Below are 13,331 nucleotides of genomic sequence, written 5' to 3'. Positions count from 1 at the left end.
CGGTTGCCGTGTCCCGGTTACCCCGAGGCCCCCGCGCACACCCCCGGTGCCACCGCACCCGCCTGCCCCCATCCCCACGGCTCCGGGGCGGGGGGCGCAGCGCGAAGCCGCCCTGGGGCAGCGCCGGGTCCGGTCCCCTCCGTGCCCGCCCCGCGGCTCCCCCGGGGCCGCCCCGTCCCACCGCGGACCCCCCCCTAACGCGAGCAGCCGGTAGGAAAGCCCGCCCCCTGCGCTGACATCATCCTGACGTCACGGCAAACGCCGCCTTCTGATTGGTTCCCGTAGCTGCCCTTCACGGCGGTAGGCGGGGCCGGACGCAGCAGCACGGCCGCCGCCGGAGGTAACCGGGGAGAGCCGGAGGTCGCGGCCACCCGGGCCGAGGGAGCGGGAGGGACCCCCCGGGACCCCCCCGGCCGTGCCCGCAGCAACGGGGGAGGCCGGGGAGGGAGGAGATGCCGGGGTCCCCTGGGGGAGCCCAGCGGGTGGGCCCCGGGCCCGATGGGGGGTACCGGGGAAACGGCCTTGAACCGCGCACCCCACGGGAGGGCCCCCTCAGCCCCGGGGTGGGGACCCCAGGATCCCCCACACGGGCACCCCTTTTCCTGCCACCCCCGGTCTGCAAATGGCCCCAGGGATCGAGTACTTGTGGCCCCCGCACATCCCAATGGCGGCGGGGTCCAGGTGGTCTCTGCCCATGGCTGTGGGTACCTGCGCGCTGCCACGTTCCGGGCTCTCACAGCGGGGAGGAGGGAGCCGGCAGCCGGGGCCGTGCCGGTGGCAGAGCCGCCTGCTGGGGGCTCTGGGCCTGGGAGAGTCAAACCCAGAGCCAAGGAAGGGGGGGCGGTGAATGCAGGTCCTAACCGGCGAGGTCAGACAGCAGCGAAGCCAAAAGCTTCCAGCTCGGCCTCCTGTCACCTCTGAGCCATGGGGCAGCTCCTGCCCCACAACTGCCCCAGGATGCCTGGGGGACCAGGGCAGCTCTTACCCTGCTTATGTGCACCGGGACTAAAGGGGTGATTTGGGTCTGTTCTTCTCCCAGGCCAGCTCCTGCCACCACTGAGCCAAACTGGATTTCAAGCTGTGATCCCTCAGGTGAGATGCTGCATCCCCCTGCTCCATCCCCAGGCTGCCGAAGACCACACAGGGCCACCAAAACTGCTGAAGCTGGCACAGGAAAGGTTTTGTGTCTTAATGGGGTATCTGCCAGCAAATTCAAGCCAGGAACACTGGAAACTGGGTGTTCCAAGTCCTTGAATTTACCCTTTGGCCACCTTCAGTCTAGCTGCTAATCCCCAGCACAGTTTATCAAATCCACAGTGGTTTGAATTGTGAGATGCCTGAGGGGGGTGAGGATTTATCCCTTGTGTTGCTGATTATACCTTGACTTTATTATATTGCAAATACCTAACCTATGGTCCCCGGGTAGGTGCTTAAGAGAACTTTGAGCAAGTCCAGGTGTAACTGGAGGTGACTGGTGGGGGCGTGAGCTGTAATCTCTAAAACATTAAGACAGAGGGGAAAAAAGAGGTAGAATAGGTGGAAAGTGTGGGTCAGCCTTAAAAACAATAGCGATATAATTGTGTGTGGTGTTGAGCAAGGCTCCAGGAGGCCTGGTCCAGCTGAGGCAGCCCTTCGGGCTTGGTGGTCCTCCAGAAAACATCAGGATTTAGATCTTTGTTCCTTCTTATCCAGGTGGAGGTTTGGGGGGTTTACAGCACCCCTGGGGAAGGGGTGCTCAGTACAAACTGGGGTACTTGGAGCTGACAGTCACCTCCCTGCTTGTGCCTGTGGCTCTGTTGTGCCTGACCCGTGGTTTCTCCCCTGTCTTGAGGAGCAGCGAGTCCCACGCGGGCACGTGCCCCTCGGCCACCATGAGCAGTGAGGTGGTGGAGAACGAGCTGGAGTTCTACTCCAAGGCCAAGAAGTACTGGAAGGCCGTGCCAGCCACGGTGGATGGCATGCTGGGGGGCTACGGCCACATCTCCAGCATCGACATCAACAGCTCCAGGAGGTTCCTGCAGCGGTTTCTGCGGGTAGGTGGCACCATCTGTCATGTTCCCATCATGTTCCCAAAGCCCCATCCTTCTCCCAGCACAGAGCTCGGCTCTTCCCACCCAATCGTTCCATGGGATCCTCCATTGTATGCGTGCTGGGAGAGCTTTGCTTGCAATGGGTCCCCATACCCTAAGCCCCATCCCACATGGTTGCCCCATGTTTCTGTGTGTACCTTGTGGTGGGATTCAGCCCCTCGTGGTGGTGGTTCCAGGATGGCCCCAACCGGACAGGGACAACCCGTGCTCTGGACTGCGGGGCAGGGATCGGCCGGATCACCAAGCGGTTGCTGCTGCCCCTCTTCAAGACAGTGGACATGGTGGATGTGACAGAGGACTTCCTCACCAAGGCCAAGAGCTACCTGGGAGAGGAGGGCAGGCGGGTGCGCAACTACTTCTGCTGCGGCCTCCAGGACTTCAGCCCCGAGCCGAACACCTACGATGTCATCTGGATCCAGTGGGTCATTGGTGAGGGGCTCTTCACAACTTGTCCCCAGGGTGCCCCGTGCACTGGGGAGAGCAGCTCAGGGTCTGCATGAAGGATGAGCATCACAAGTAGGGGAGGCTGGGTTGGGACCTGCCCTTCCATCCCTACCCCGTGGAGCAGCGCTCCGAGGGCACTGTATTGAGGGGTCTGTTCTCCATGCCCTCAAAGGGCAGAGGTGTGGGTTGGATGGAGTTGGATAGTGGGACAGAAGTTGGGCACCCCCAAGCTAAAGCTTTCACCTGCAATTGACTTTATTTTGCTGCTTGGATAAGGAGGGATCCCAACCACAACCTCCCGCTGCTCCTCCCTTCTCCTCCTGCCCATCACCCTGTACCCTCTAACCCCTGCTCTGCCCCTCCAGGCCATCTCACCGACAGCCACCTCTCTGACTTCCTGAAGCGGTGCCGTGCCGGCCTGCGGCCCAACGGCATCGTGGTCATCAAGGACAACATGGCTCAGGAGGGAGTCATCATGGATGATGTGGACAGCAGCGTGTGCCGGGACCTGGATGTGGTCAGGAAGATCATCCGCCGAGCTGGGCTGCACCTCCTGGCCGAGGAGCGCCAGGAGAACTTCCCGGATGAGATCTACCACGTCTACACCTTCGCCATGAGATGAGGGCAGCAGGAGGAGGTCTCTCCAGGGCCAGCACAGCGCGGTTCCTGCCGGGGCCAAGGAGGGGTGAGGACCGTGCCTTCACCGCAGGGCGGCGAATGGCTGCGAGGGTGCCGTGACTCCCTCTCGGTGGGGCTGGTGGCGAGGACGGGGCTTTGTCTTCCACATTGCTGCTGTTTGTGAAGAGGTGTTTGCCAAATACACTTCCCTGCTGTTGCACTCCTGCACGTGGGCTTTGTGGGACACTGCGCCTTGGCTTGATGCCACCTTCAGGGGCTCTGGAGGGGAGCAAGAGGGTATCCCCTGCCAAGATGTGTGCTACTGGGCGCTGGCACATTGCTGACACTGCAGCTGCACAGGACTCCTGCTGAGGAGCAGGAGCACAGGGTACCTCTGTGACATTCGGGCTCTGTTCCTTGCCTGGGTGTTTGGCCCTTTGCTGCTGTTGAACTTGCTGCTACTGACAGCAGCAAGCTGGGAACGGCAAGTGGGAGGAATCTCTGCCATTGCCCTGCGGTGCGCTGGGGAGGCAACACCAGGTTCTGGGGTTTGGCAGGGGCCTCTCCTTTAAACCCATGAACAGGTCTCCCCAGAATGGGAGGTGGAGGGAATCCTGCCTCTTCCCATTCTCCTCCAGTAATGGGTAACTCAATTGCAGCCCTGGGAGAACACTGGTGTGCTCCAGGCATGAACAGGGACTCCGCTGTGTGCTGCTGCTGCAGGCTCACAGTGATACCCAGCACTTTCAGCCCCAACACCTCCCAGTGTCACCCATCTCCTCTTGGCCATCATTTACCCCAAGTCTGGCCATCAGCTTGTGCCCACCAAACCCAGCACACCTCAGCCAACACTGGCACAAGAGGGTGACCCCAGCAGAGGCCCCAGTTGCAACCTGTCCATCACACACCATCCCCCCTCTTCCACCCCATCTCCTGCAGGAGAAACAACCCCCTTGTTGCTATTACAGAAGGCCTCATTTAATCGCTCATTTCCCATTCCAGACACCAGGGGAGTACTTGATGACATTATTATTTTCTTTAAACATAAATTCATCAAGATGCAGAGCTCCAGTTCCACAGGGTGGGAGAAGGGAAAACACAGGAGAGCAATGGGAGGAGACAGCCCTGCCACAGCCAAGCTGCTGGTGGATCCCAGATCCACCTGTTACAACCAACCTGCTCAGAATAGGGTTTTTCCTCTTTTCATCCCCTTCTGCATTTTCCTGTCCTCCATGACAAAAACCAAACCAACAAACAGGGAGGCTCAGCTCCAAAGCCAGTTTTTGGCATGGCACAAGGAAGCCGATGCCTGGAAGGGAAGGCAGACAAACGTGGCAAGGCTGGGACATGGGGCTCCCAGAGTGTGCAGGCTTCAGCAGCAGGTTGGCAAGAAGACCCCGAGTCCTGCTGCAAGTCCTTGTTCCTAGGAAGTAGGCACTGGAGACCAAGGTCCTGGGAGCACTGAGTGACAGAAAGAGCTGAGGAACAGGGAGGGAGGCCAAGGCACTCAGCAGTCAGCCACCCATTCCTCTATCCTTGCACAAGGGAGCACACCACAAAGCAGAGAAACATCCAGTTGTCTGTGTGTTTTGGAGCCCAGCACCTCCAAGATGTCCTTGGTGGATGGTCCTCTGTGCTGGGAGGATGAGGGTGTGGAACCACACCAAGAAGCCAGGCTTGCCTCCACCATGACCAGAGGGAGGAGACCGGGAGCACCTCTTCCCCCAGCACCCCAAAGCATCTCCATTTCACCCACCCTGGACCTGGCAGGGCTGGAAGGCCAGGGGCCAGGCTATTTCTGCCCAGCCACACTGCCCCAACCACCCCACTGCTCCTCCCCACCAGCCCTTCCTTTAAAACCCACACAAACCAGCCCCCTGCGCCACGGTCCAGCTCCCCAATGTCCAGAGAGCCACAGAGCTCTGCCCACTTCCCCATGAGATGCTCCAGAGCAATGGGGCCTCCACAGATGTGCATGTGGCCTTATGCCCAAACCATGGACAGCAACACCTCCTGCTGCAGAGAAAACGGTCCCAGGGCAGAGATTTGGTGGCACACAGAGAAGTGCAAGTCAGGCTCAGAGGTCCTCCTGCCCGGCAGCAGTGTGGTCAATGAGGAGGTACCACTTCAGCCTGTCTGGAAGAGGTAGAGCCTTGATTTTAACATCTACTGGCCACGGTTTAAGGCGCTGCCGGATGAACACCCTGCAGAGATGCTTCAGTGCCTGTGGGGAGCGCTCCAGCTGCTTCAGAGAGCAGAAGAGAGTCCGGATCTTCTCCCCGTGGTACCTACAGGTGCTGGTGTTGACCTCAAAGTTGCTGGGCAGCTGGATGGCTTGTGAACTGGCCATCATGAGCTCCAGCAGAGTCTGGCCCTTCTGGATGAGGTCTGTAAAGAAGCTGTCGTCTTCGGAGACGCTGAGGTGCGAGCAGAGGCACTCGAAGATGATGTGGAAGCCGGACCAGCACGAGGGACCATGGAGGGAGCAGTTGTAGGCAGCACCCGACTCCAGCAAGAAACGCAGCAGCGGGAAGTGGCTCTTGAAGCTTTTGAAGCAGAGGTGGGTGAGGGACTCCGGGGCCGGGCACTCGCTGGGGTTGGCACCGTGGGCCAGCAGCAGCTGTGTGACACGGAAGCAGAAGCGGCTGATGACCTGTGCCTCCTCGCTGCTGCTGCACACCATCTCTCCCAGCAGGAAGATAACGTAGGTGAAGACAGTGTCACCGTCTTTGGTGGTGGCCCTGACATCTGCACCTGGAGGAAGGGACAGAGAAGGTAACCGGTGCTGCAGACCACGAGGCAAGGACAGCACTAACTCTGGCACTGCTGGGCTTTGCCCTTGCTCAAGCAGGAACATAAAGGACAAAGAATCAGGCAGAACTAGCCCTGGAGAGGTTGTGGGTGGAGAGAGACAAAGGTGATTCTCACCTCCTTCCAGCAGGAGACGGATGCTCTCAGTGTTGTGGATCTGGACACCGTCGCTGCTGGCCAGGGCATGCAACAGCGCTGTCTTTCCTGCAATGGAGCAGTCAGTCAGATGAAAACAGGGTGACAGCCCAAAAGGCAGGAAGGAAAACAATCCACCCCACCAAACAGACAGCTGAACATGGGAGAGACAATGCTTCTCCTTCTGGCAGGCTTCCACTGATCCCATGATGGTGCAGAGCTGTGGGGACAGGCCACACTTGCGGGACTGGTAGTGGCCCCAGAGGGCATTATGTGCCACATGGGCTCCACAGGGCTATGGAGGCACAACCCCTTCCCATTTGGCGTTGCCTGCATGGAGCTGGTCTCAGCCCCCTTCTGCACCTGACACAGGCAGCAGCAAGGAGGAAACACAGAGCACCAGCCTGCACCCAACTTCCAAACCATGCTCACAGCAGAAAGATGGAAGGGCCCAGACCCCCTGTCCCACTCCAGCCCACCCATGAGGGCTGCCTGCTGGGGCTGGGGGTGCTGCATGGGGCACACAAACCGTTTTTGTCAGCTGTGTTGACATCGGCCCCCAGCTGAAGCAGCCGCTGGAGACACGGCAACCGCTCCGGCTCCTCGCTGGCCAGGTCGAGGGGGCTGCTCTCATGGATCTGCACAGAGCAAGAGGGAAATCAAATCACCAGTATGTATTAAAGACCATTTGTGAGTGCCTCCTGCTGGGGCTCCATCACGGCCAACATAAGAGCATATCTGAACCCACCCCACAAAACCAAAGGGAGCCTTCCCTGATGTATCCATAGGCACAGGTTTGTCTCCTCCCACCCACTGCTCCATGGAAGAAGCAGGTTTGCTCAGCCAAAGGCAACCTGAGCTTCTGCCACAGCATCAGTGCTACAGACCATTGGCACAGCAGGTTGCCAAGGGGAAGGGGCATGCAGTGAATCCCAGGAGGTGGGGAGCAAGGAGAGCTGTCCCCACACGCCAGCCCCTTGCACGTAAGTCTCAAGGGGACTCAGCGTGGCCATGTCCGTACCCGGTCTCTCCGGTTGATGTCAGCCCCGTGGTGCACCAAGAGCTCCACCATATCGGGCTGGTTGCGGAGCACAGCGATGTGCAGGGAGGTGTAGTAGGTGACTGGATCTGAGGACAAAACACAGGGTCAGAGAGAACAAAGGGCTTCCCAGAACAGCCCAGACATGAGCCAGAAGTGGAAGGGTCCAACTGGGAAGGGCCCTGAGGACACAGCGATGCCCATGAAAACAGGGCTGTCACAGCTCCCTGGGTCCTGCTTTGCAATGGCTCCATCTCTGGCAAAAGCCCCCCATCCCTGGGTCTGGGTCTGCACAAGGCCCACCCATGGCATCCCAGCAAGGAGCGGGGGTCTGGGCTGCCAGCACCCTCTCTTTCAGCCCCAGTTATCACCGCTGCCGCTTCCCACCATTCTCACCTTCAAAGCTGAGGTCTGCTCCAAACTCCAGGAGGATTTCTGCAGCGGGAACGAGCCCCAGCTCGGTGACCTTCAGCAGGGCATAGCTCACACCTTCCTGATAGAACGGGGAGTGCGTCTCCCTCTCCAAGACCCGTCTCACAGCTGAGAGCTGGCTCCGGTCGCTGCCCAGACAGGCAGGGCTTGAGACACAAAAACAGCCACTTACTCAATCACAGACATCCCATGGGGGTGTGGGGGTCAAAGTAGCACCAGGGAAGAAGAGGCCTCGAGAGGTTTCCCCTCTCGCCTCATAACGACCACTTCTAAGCTGTTGGCTGTGGGATTGTGCAACAGCATCAGGGTCGCAGCTAAACCCGTTTAGGTTTTATTGCCAGCGGTCAAGCAGAAAGGGCTGCTCTTGGGAGCATGGGTACTGCCCAGGTTAGCTCTGCTCTCCCCTCCATTCCAAACAACAGCAGCAAAAGGAGGGTCTGTATGATGGGACTGGGGTTTGCTCCCAGCCAGGGCCATGTCTGACCTCAGTCCCATCACTGAGCTCCAGCTGTCACCCCCCAAAACACCAAGGGGGTGTTTGAGCCCATCCAGTTACCTCTCAAGAGCACCCTGCCCTTCCACATCCTGTATCACCAGCAGCCCCAACAGCTCGTCCACCAGGGGCTGGTACTCGAAGATGATCCTGCGGAAGCCGTGCAGGAAAGGCATCGTCCTTTGCTACACGCACAGACCACGCAGGGGCCTCCAGCATGGCAGTGATGTCTCCCCTCACGCACGTCTCCAGCGGCGCTGCCTGGTTTCCAAAGGTCCCTTCCTTCCCTTTAAAACAAACCAGCATTCCCAGCAGTTTTGCATGCAGAAAACAGCCCAGCCTCCCTCCTTCCCTCCCTCCTTATGTGAGCAGCCACCTCCTCCCACACAGCCAAATTATCTCCCGCACACAGAGCTGCAGACCGCAGTTATCCGGGTGCAGGAACACCCAGCACCGGGCACAGCCCAGGCTCGGGGCAAACCCCGGCTGCACACACCGACCCTGCCCCAAGCGCATAGGGTGCCAAGGGAAAGGTGACCAGAGCAGCGAGGAGCCCCCGAGCGCTGCAACCAGCACCCCCCGCCTGCCCTTGGGGATGGATTAAAGCTGGAGCAGCCCGAGGCCGGGCCCTCACCGACAAAACAAACCCGGTGCGACGCGAGGAGCCCCCAGACCTCACTGCACCCGCGGGAGCGAGCGCGAAGGCCCAGAAACCCTCACCCCAGCGGCCGATAACGAACCGAAGAGCCCCGGCAACACCCGCGGGGCCTCACGAGAGGGGATCCGGGCCTCCCGGCACCACCCGGAGCTCGCTCCTTACCGCAGCCGCCGCCGCTCACCTGCCCCGGGCCGCCGCCGGAAGCGGAAGTCGCTGGTTGTGCCGGGAGGGGCGGGGCTGCGGCGCGGCCGGCAGGGGGCAGTATAGGGCCGGGAGCGGGAGGGGAGGTGCGAGCGGCGCGGAGCGGGGAGCGCTCCTTGCGCACCCGGTACCCCCCCACCCCGTGCGCGCCCCCGTGCACCATCCCTCGTGCACCGCCCCGTGCGCGCGCGCAGCTGGGTTCAGGTGCGCAGCTGGGTTCACGTTTCCGCACTCAGCGTGTACCCCCCCCATATACAAGTGCACGACACCGAACACACCGGCACAGCCCCTCCGAGCACCCCAGATGTGCACAGCTGCTGCCGCACACCTGCACGCGCACGGGCACGCGCACAAGCGCATGAACGAGCGCCCAGGCAAGGTGTGCGCGCACACACACACTCATCGCTGCATCCCCTTTTCCAGCCCTTATGATGGCTCCAGCTCCGCAACCCCTCGCTATGGGTGGGTGCACGATGTGATCGTGCAGCCCCATGCACCAACCCAGTTCCCCTCCCTAGAACACCCCCACCGCGGCTATTCGTCCCCATCCGGGGCAAGCTGGGGGTCTGGGGAGGTGGCATCGAATGGGTGCTGCCCTCCGGGGCTTGGGGGGGACTCGGGTGCTGCTGCCAGCCCCTTCCCTACTGGAACAGCTCCTGCAGGAAGCGTTACCCCGGGATTTATCAGCATCATCAGCATGGTTTTGTACTGCTACCCCGGTGGAACTGCAGGCGCGGGGAGCTCGGCAGAGCCGGCGCTGACTGAAGCTGCCTTGGGTTTCCTATTTACGTATTTATGTTATTCTGATGGAGCTCTTCCAGATTCCAGGAGGCAGCCGTGGCCCGGGGGCACAGGGGGCCAGGAGGCCGCCCCGCTTGGGCATTTTTCTGACATGCTGTCACAGTTCCCCCCTCTGTTTCCCACCCTTCCCTTCCCCACACAAAGTGGAGGACCCCCCCTGTCTGCAGCCCCCTGGGGGTTCCATCCCCTTTGCAGAGTGGGTGCTGGTTCCTGGTGACACAGGGACTTGGTGCTGTGTGGACTCCCCCAGCAGCTCCCACCGTGGATAGGGTTGGGGGGGCGTCATCCCCGTGCCATCCTGAGTGCGAGTGGGAATGACCCCATCCAAGCACCCTGGCTGGGCTTGGAGGGGAAAGGCAGCAGGAAGAGCAATGGGGAGTGAGAATTGCCCCCTTCACATGGAGGGTGCTTTATGCCCTATGAGTTGGCTTCAAACCAGCCCAGCCAAGGGAACCCCGTGGCAGCTGAGGCCTCTTGATCCGGTCCCAATGGCACCTCAGTGCCACCGGTGGATGGGTAAACCCAGACCTGGACTCGCCATGGTGCCAGTAAAGCACTCCACACTCCAGTAAACCCTCTGCAGTCAGGGGGCCAGCACCAGGCGCTGTCACCGTCCCTGGCTGCATGGCACCCATGGGGACCATGCCACTGTCAAGCCCTCTACCAGACCCTGCTCTAGGGGTAAATCCCCTCTGCACTCCCCACCATTAGCTGGGAAAGGAGGGCTGGTAAGTGTGGGTCACACCAGTGCCACCAGGCTGCCCCAAAGGGTTCTGCAAGCCCAACCATTTCCTCTAAGCCTTATGGAGGCTTTGCTCCCACCCCTATAACCCCCCCTGCCTAGAAAGAAGGCTTTGGGGTTGCAGTGGGGGCCAAACCCTGCTTCAAACCATCTTGGGGAGGTTCCAAGCCCAGAGACCCAAGCGCTGACACCTTTCCCTGGCCATCAGCACACCAGAGCCCTTCTCTGGAGCATCCCTGCCGTGGTCCTGCCATGCCCATGCCATGAACCACAGCCTCCAGGGAGGTGACTTCCCCATCCCCACGTTTCTTGGGTGAAAAAAACCCATTTTGCGAATAGGGATGGTCGCTGGTGTGGTCGTTTGGGGCGTTCGAGCACCCAGCTACAACAGCGTCAGGATCTGCCCTCTTCCTCCCCATCGCCTTGGCGGGGCGGCCTAGGAAGAATGCGAGTTGGCTATCCATCAGGGAGACAGAGCAAGAGCCAGCCGAAGAAAGAGGGGCATTTTAGGAGGAAAGCCAGGGAAATTTGATCATTAAGAAATCCTCCTGGCTGTCTGGGGGAATTTAATTAAATTGCTGGAAAGGGCTGCACGCACATCTGGATCCAATATGTGCAGCTTTGATTTTTTTCTTTCTTTCTTTCTTTCTTTTTTTTTTTTCCTTAGTTCACTCTTTTCCCATCTCGCTGTTGAAGGAGGAGGGGGGGAATAAAAGGGAAATAGCAGAGCCACGGAGCATTGGTTCATCTGGGACTGGGATTCCTGGCAGGGAAAGAAAGAAGGAGAGAAAGAAAGAGCAAAAGAAAGAGGCAGAAGCAAAGGGAATAAGAAAGCTGGGAGAAAAACCCTTCACCAAGGGCCTGGCTGTGTGTTTTATAATGCCACCGACCGCAGAGACAAGGAGCTAGGAGGGAACGGGGGGAGCTGTGAGAGCTGGAGGGGAGCGGAGGAGAGGAGCTAGCCCAGGGCATGCTGCGCCTTTGGGGTCTGGCAGCAATGGAGGGAGAAAGAGGAACTGCTCAGCAGATGATAGAGAAATACCATTCCTGCTGGGAACCACAGCAGTGCCCTTTGGGATGGGGCAGGATGGGGATCTCTGGTCCCCAGCCCTGCCAAGGCATGGCGTTGGGCACAGATCCCATTGGAACAGATGGGGCAGGCAGTCCTGCTTCCCAGAGCCAGGTAGGGACTGACCCCCAGTCATTCATTCCAAGAGCCAGTGACTGGGTCCTGGCCTGGTACCACCAAGGCCCACTGTCTCCCATACTCCATACTATTGCCTTATCCCAATTATGGTGGAGCAAAGGAGCATCTCTATAGTAAGAAACCCCCTTGCACCCATGGGGAATATGAGTCAGACAGCCCAGTTTCTCCACAGTATAATAACCAAAGGGCAACATTTTGGGAATACGAAGAACGAGCACACAGGGACTGAAGGGAGCAGCGCCAGCCCAAGCAGTGCTCCAAGGATGCTGCCCCATCACACCCCAGCTACCGCCGCATTTTGGGGGTGAGGAGGAGGTCTGAGGCTGGCAGAGCGCATCCGGATCCATGGTGAGCACTGTGGAAGCTTGAGATGTTATCAGAGCCTGAGAGCAATGTCAGGAAACCCCTAGGAGGGCACGGAGTGACATTCCCAAAATAGATCTCCTTTCTTCCTTAAAAGAGAAGAAGATGAAGGACTGACAAACAGAAACACATTCATCCCAAGGGCTGTGAACCTGGAAGGCTCTGGCCACATAAATCCCTGAGGAGCCTGGCACAGCCTTGCCAGCTCTGGTCCATCAGACTCAGCAAAACCCAGGCACATAGCATCAAGCAAAGCATCCCTGTTTGGGGTTGTCCAAACCATCCCTGTTTTGCCCTTCCCAGCTCCAGGATCCAGTTTGAACCACCTTAAAGATATGGTTTTTTACCCCCCAAAAACACCCCAAGAAGACCTTGCACAAGAGGGTGAGGAAACAGCAGGAAAGGGGGGGGGTTCAAACAACCGGGTCTCGCTTCGGATGCCTTGTGTGGCTGGGGGAGTTAAAAAGGAATGATGCTGAAAGAAGAAGGGGGAAAGGGGGGGGGGGGAGAGGGGGGGAAAGGGCAAATCCTGCAGCTAAAAAGGAAATTGCATTAATACAGATTGTTTTATTTAAAAAAAGCAAAGCCTGACCTCTACTTCAAAAAAGTCATTAGACATTCCCCTTCTGAAAGGCCGACAGGGGATATTACTGAAAGGCCAGTTAATTTCTCAATGACTTACTGTTCTTGCTCTGCTCATGGAAATGTGTAAAGAGTCGGAGGGTAATTTAAGGCACCCTGCAGAAAGGTGTGTAAATCTTTGCGTGTCTAAAGAAACTTTACCAGACCGCGAGGATTGGGAAAAAAAAGGAACACGCTTGCCCCTCTTTTCTTTTTTCTAACTTTCCTTTGGAACTCGGAACCCCTTTGATCATAAAAAAGGTCATATTTCACCCAAAAAAATATCAGCAATCACAGGGCCCGAGGAAGTGCGAACCCAAGGGGGTTTCACCGACGATTATTCCCTCCATTTAATTATTTAATGCCGTGAACCGAGGGAAAGCCGTCTCCCCTGGAAAAGCCAGACAGTTCAAGAATAAGGTCTGGCCCTGAACAAGGAGGAGGAAGAGGGTTATAAATGGGGCTGGGGCTGCTCCATCCACCCTCCTGCCCTCACCCCTTCATAGGCCAAGACCAACCACCCCTTGCCCCCACCCCAAAATAATCACAGCAAGATGTTCCCAGCCTTGGGGTGAAGGGGGAATGCTGGGGAAGGAATGGGGGGCTCTCGCTGCTCCAGGCCCCTGGTAATGCTGAGTGGCCAGTGGGCATCACCAATGGGTCAGTGTCATCCAAG

General features: G+C 58.8%; 2 protein-coding genes across 4 annotated transcripts; one reads left to right on the top strand and one right to left on the bottom strand.

The window, feature by feature from the left end:
* Positions 1-1,009: 1,009 nt before the first annotated feature.
* On the top strand, positions 1,010-3,191 carry NTMT1 (N-terminal Xaa-Pro-Lys N-methyltransferase 1). 2 transcript variants are annotated; one of them, XM_061352793.1, is made up of 4 exons: positions 1,010-1,092; positions 1,832-2,033; positions 2,267-2,519; positions 2,900-3,191. In XM_061352793.1, the coding sequence occupies exons 2-4, from the start codon at positions 1,872-1,874 to the stop codon at positions 3,154-3,156; spliced, it is 672 nt and encodes a 223-aa protein (XP_061208777.1). In that variant the 5' UTR covers positions 1,010-1,092; positions 1,832-1,871; the 3' UTR covers positions 3,157-3,191. The 2 variants fall into 2 exon arrangements, with proteins under 2 accessions (XP_061208777.1, XP_061208776.1); XM_061352792.1 differs by having other exon boundaries at positions 1,034-1,092; positions 1,838-2,033.
* Positions 3,192-4,804: 1,613 nt separating this feature from the next.
* Positions 4,805-8,383, bottom strand: ASB6 (ankyrin repeat and SOCS box containing 6). 2 transcript variants are annotated; one of them, XM_061352791.1, is made up of 7 exons: positions 8,126-8,383; positions 7,534-7,715; positions 7,120-7,226; positions 6,628-6,736; positions 6,081-6,167; positions 5,445-5,906; positions 4,805-5,288 (listed from the first exon to the last, which is right to left on the bottom strand). In XM_061352791.1, the coding sequence occupies exons 1-7, from the start codon at positions 8,236-8,238 to the stop codon at positions 5,230-5,232; spliced, it is 1,119 nt and encodes a 372-aa protein (XP_061208775.1). In that variant the 5' UTR covers positions 8,239-8,383; the 3' UTR covers positions 4,805-5,229. The 2 variants fall into 2 exon arrangements, with proteins under 2 accessions (XP_061208775.1, XP_061208774.1); XM_061352790.1 differs by having other exon boundaries at positions 4,805-5,906.
* Between the last annotated feature and the right edge of the window lie 4,948 nt (positions 8,384-13,331).

Source organism: Neopsephotus bourkii, unplaced genomic scaffold, assembly GCF_033783945.1.
Source record: "Neopsephotus bourkii isolate Nb327-2 ecotype Australia unplaced genomic scaffold, CSIRO-AGI_Nbou_v1 NB_659, whole genome shotgun sequence".
In the NCBI taxonomy this organism is placed as follows: Eukaryota; Metazoa; Chordata; class Aves; order Psittaciformes; family Psittacidae; genus Neopsephotus; species Neopsephotus bourkii.
Note: the sequence above shows the minus strand (reverse complement) of the source record. Positions and strands in the feature narration are given on the sequence as shown.